At 46.5% G+C, this 2974-nt stretch overlaps 1 protein-coding gene across 1 annotated transcript; it reads right to left on the reverse strand.

Annotated features, from left to right (window-relative positions):
• Nucleotides 1–5: 5 nt before the first annotated feature.
• LOC111651529 (PR domain zinc finger protein 4-like) lies at nt 6–2973 on the reverse strand (the record flags this gene model as incomplete). Its single annotated transcript, XM_023401498.1, has 7 exons — nt 2499–2973; nt 2158–2307; nt 1573–1691; nt 1392–1477; nt 1078–1205; nt 401–973; nt 6–70 (listed from the first exon to the last, which is right to left on the reverse strand). Coding segments are annotated over exons 1-7 (1596 nt in total), but the record flags the coding sequence as incomplete, so codon positions are not given.
• Nucleotide 2974: the final 1 nt, after the last annotated feature.

A 2974-nucleotide genomic window follows, 5' to 3' on the forward strand; every position in this document is an offset into this window, starting at 1 on the left:
ATATGTGATGCCACATGGGATTTCTGTGTGAAGGACTTTTCACAAACCGTGCATCTATAGTTCTTCTGACCTGTGAGTTGGAAAAGGAGTTTCAGAGGTTTAACAAAAGCAAAATTTGGGTATCACAGGGAAATACAATTTTTCAATGCACAGATATGCGAATGGTATCGATCTTCTCATCTAAACTCTCTGCCACAAAGTGAAAAAACATATTTCCAAAAATGTTTAACTATTCTTTTCAAACAAGTCTCGTTGACAAGTTTTTATATGTGTCTTTTTTACATGGTTTGTAGGGAAGACACAGGCAAAACTGCGGGGTTCATATGACAGCTGAAAGACAGATGCTGCCAAAATCAAAACTCCAGACTACTGTTTACACTTCCGTTATCCCTGTGCGTACCTGTGTGAATCTTGAGGTGCATCCTGAGGTTACTGGGATCGCTGAAAGCCTTACTGCAGTATTCGCACTTGTGAGGTTTCATCCCCACGTGTCCCATGAAGTGCACGTTGAGCTTAGTGGATGTGATGAAAGCTCGTGAACACATGCTGCACTTGAATTTCTTCTCCCGCACATGGCCCTGACCTTTCGCTCTGGAGGTAACGTTATTAGAGTTTCTATTATTGCTGCCGCCGCTGTTGTCATTGTTCGTTTGTCCTGCGGCATGGGCGTGGCAGGGCCATGGCGAAGAGGAGGAGCTTGAGGTCCCATTGGTCATCTTTTCTTCCTGGTGAGAGTGTTGCTGTTGCTGTTGCTGTGGTTGTTGCTCTTGTTGCGGTGGCTGCTGCTGCTGCTGCGGTTGTTGCTGCTGCTGTTGTTGCTGAGAGTGGTCCTGCTGTGACGGGCTGTGGCTGTGTGGAGGTTGGTTATGGCTGTGGTTGCTGTTATGGCTGCTTAGATGAGACTTGAGCTCAGAGAAGGAGGAGCACTCTTTGCCACACTGGCAGATCTGGCCCTCAGGCACCTGAGGAACACCTGTGGAGACATAAAAGTTGGTGGAAACGGTCAAGTTATGGATTACCATGTAAGAAGTGATGTGAGGGTTCCTTAAAATCACAGCTACTCATCTGTCATCTCACCCATCATCCTGCAGTAGTCTCTGCTATAATAAAAGAGCAGCTCCTGGTCTGGGTGGATTTCTGTGGTTGTACAGAAGAACAGTTTCCCATTGGCAGGGTACGCCACCAGGTTCTGCTCCTCACGAGTCCTAAATATACACAACACACAAAGAACTGTTTATTAACTGGGCAAGCAATAATTGTTTGGACAGGAAACTTAAATTACACTTTTTTTTTTTTTTCTTTTTTTGCTCTAAACAATGTGAACTGTTGTCAGCAATCTTTCACTGTGGCAGCTGCTTTTATGCAAGCACTGCTGCTACTCTGTGTCATACCTTGCCTTGCGGACAAACATCATCCAGTTGCATTCGTTCTCATCCGTTGTCACGATGTAGAACTCCAGCACGTTGTTGTGATACATCTGCGACAGAGAAAATGGCTCATCATCCTCGTTTACGTAGCGTGGTTTTGCGCTGACCACAAAAATCACGGTCCAACTAAAGCCTCTGTACTAACCTTCCACAGTTGAGGCGCATCCTTTTCCGGCCAATCAGACAGATCGACGTTGCTACAGTGCTGGCCAACCATTGGTCCAAAGCAGGTCCTCGGAGGAATGACATCTCGTGCAAAAACTCCTACAGTAAGCACATTTTGCCAGCAATTTAATTGATGGTCTACCAAGTTGTTCTTTCCATGAGGCATCTTGATAAATCCTAAATGCCTTTACGTTGTTAAAACCCTTACACAGTGTCCCAAAAAGTTTGTGTGTGTAAAAGCTTGTGTGTGCCTTAAAAATGATTTTATTCTGTTCTATTAATGATACAGGAATGAAAATGTTTTGAAATTGAATGCTTTTTGCCTCTACACAAGTTGCAAGATTATACTCATTTTAAAATTCCAGCTAAGGATTAAATCCAGAGCGGCCTCACCAAGATTAACAGACATTTTGATTGACGGAACAAAAAACAGACTAATAGTCAGATATGGCAGCCATGTTCTCTCTTAAAAACAGACATGATATCAGTCGACAGAGTAATGACTCAGCTCTATCCTGCTCTAACTGCCACAGAAACCCTTGTTTAAGGGAGTTTATTCTCTTACCAAGTGGTTCATCGGCCACTGAGATGCGCAGGCACAGTGGACGTGGCAGAGAGAGGCGAGCTCGGCTTTGGATGGGCGTGTCAGGGATGAAGGTGACTGGGCCATGCTCTGGGCAGTCTGAGGTATATGAGCGCTCACACAGTGTGCACCCTAGTAGACACAACACCAGCACAAAACTTTTTCACAGGTGAGTTATTTGAGTCACTGCCCTTTAACAATCATGTTCATTTCACTTCAATTCTATGACCGCTTATGACTGCTGAATAAAAGTATTTCCCAAAGATTTATTCACTGGTATATTCATTTATTAAACATCCAAAGGAACTAAAATACAGACTCACAGATGGTGTAGGCAGTGACCATGTTCTCCTTGTTGGAGGTAGAATCCTCAAGTTGCAAGGTGGAGTTCACCAGCACCAGGTTGTTTTCTGGCCCCAGTGACACCTCTGCAGTGATGGGGGACACATTTACTGCCTCCAGCCCCATCCCAGAGTGTCCATGGAGAGGCACCGGCTCCAACTGGCCCTGACTGGCCATCGAGCCAGTGAGCACCACACTGACGACTCCTGAGTTAAGCTCCCCATTCGAGTGGAGCTGCTCCCCGAGTCCTCCTGCTCCTCCCCCAGCATTTCCAACTCGACCCCCCATATGATCTTGCTCCATCACCACTGGTAGTTCGAGCACAGGGGGCCCGTGGAGGGGCAACACCCCACCGGATGAGTCCACACCAGTCAGGCCCTCATGCGACTGAGGCTGCCTTCCACCACCAAGCTGCTGCTGGGTGTCAGACACCGCCACCACCCCGACTCCATCCATG

Source organism: Seriola lalandi, unplaced genomic scaffold (assembly GCF_002814215.2).
Source record: "Seriola lalandi dorsalis isolate HSWRI2012SDOR001 ecotype SW California unplaced genomic scaffold, Sedor1 jcf7180001973248, whole genome shotgun sequence".
Lineage (NCBI taxonomy): Eukaryota > Metazoa > Chordata > Actinopteri > Carangiformes > Carangidae > Seriola > Seriola lalandi.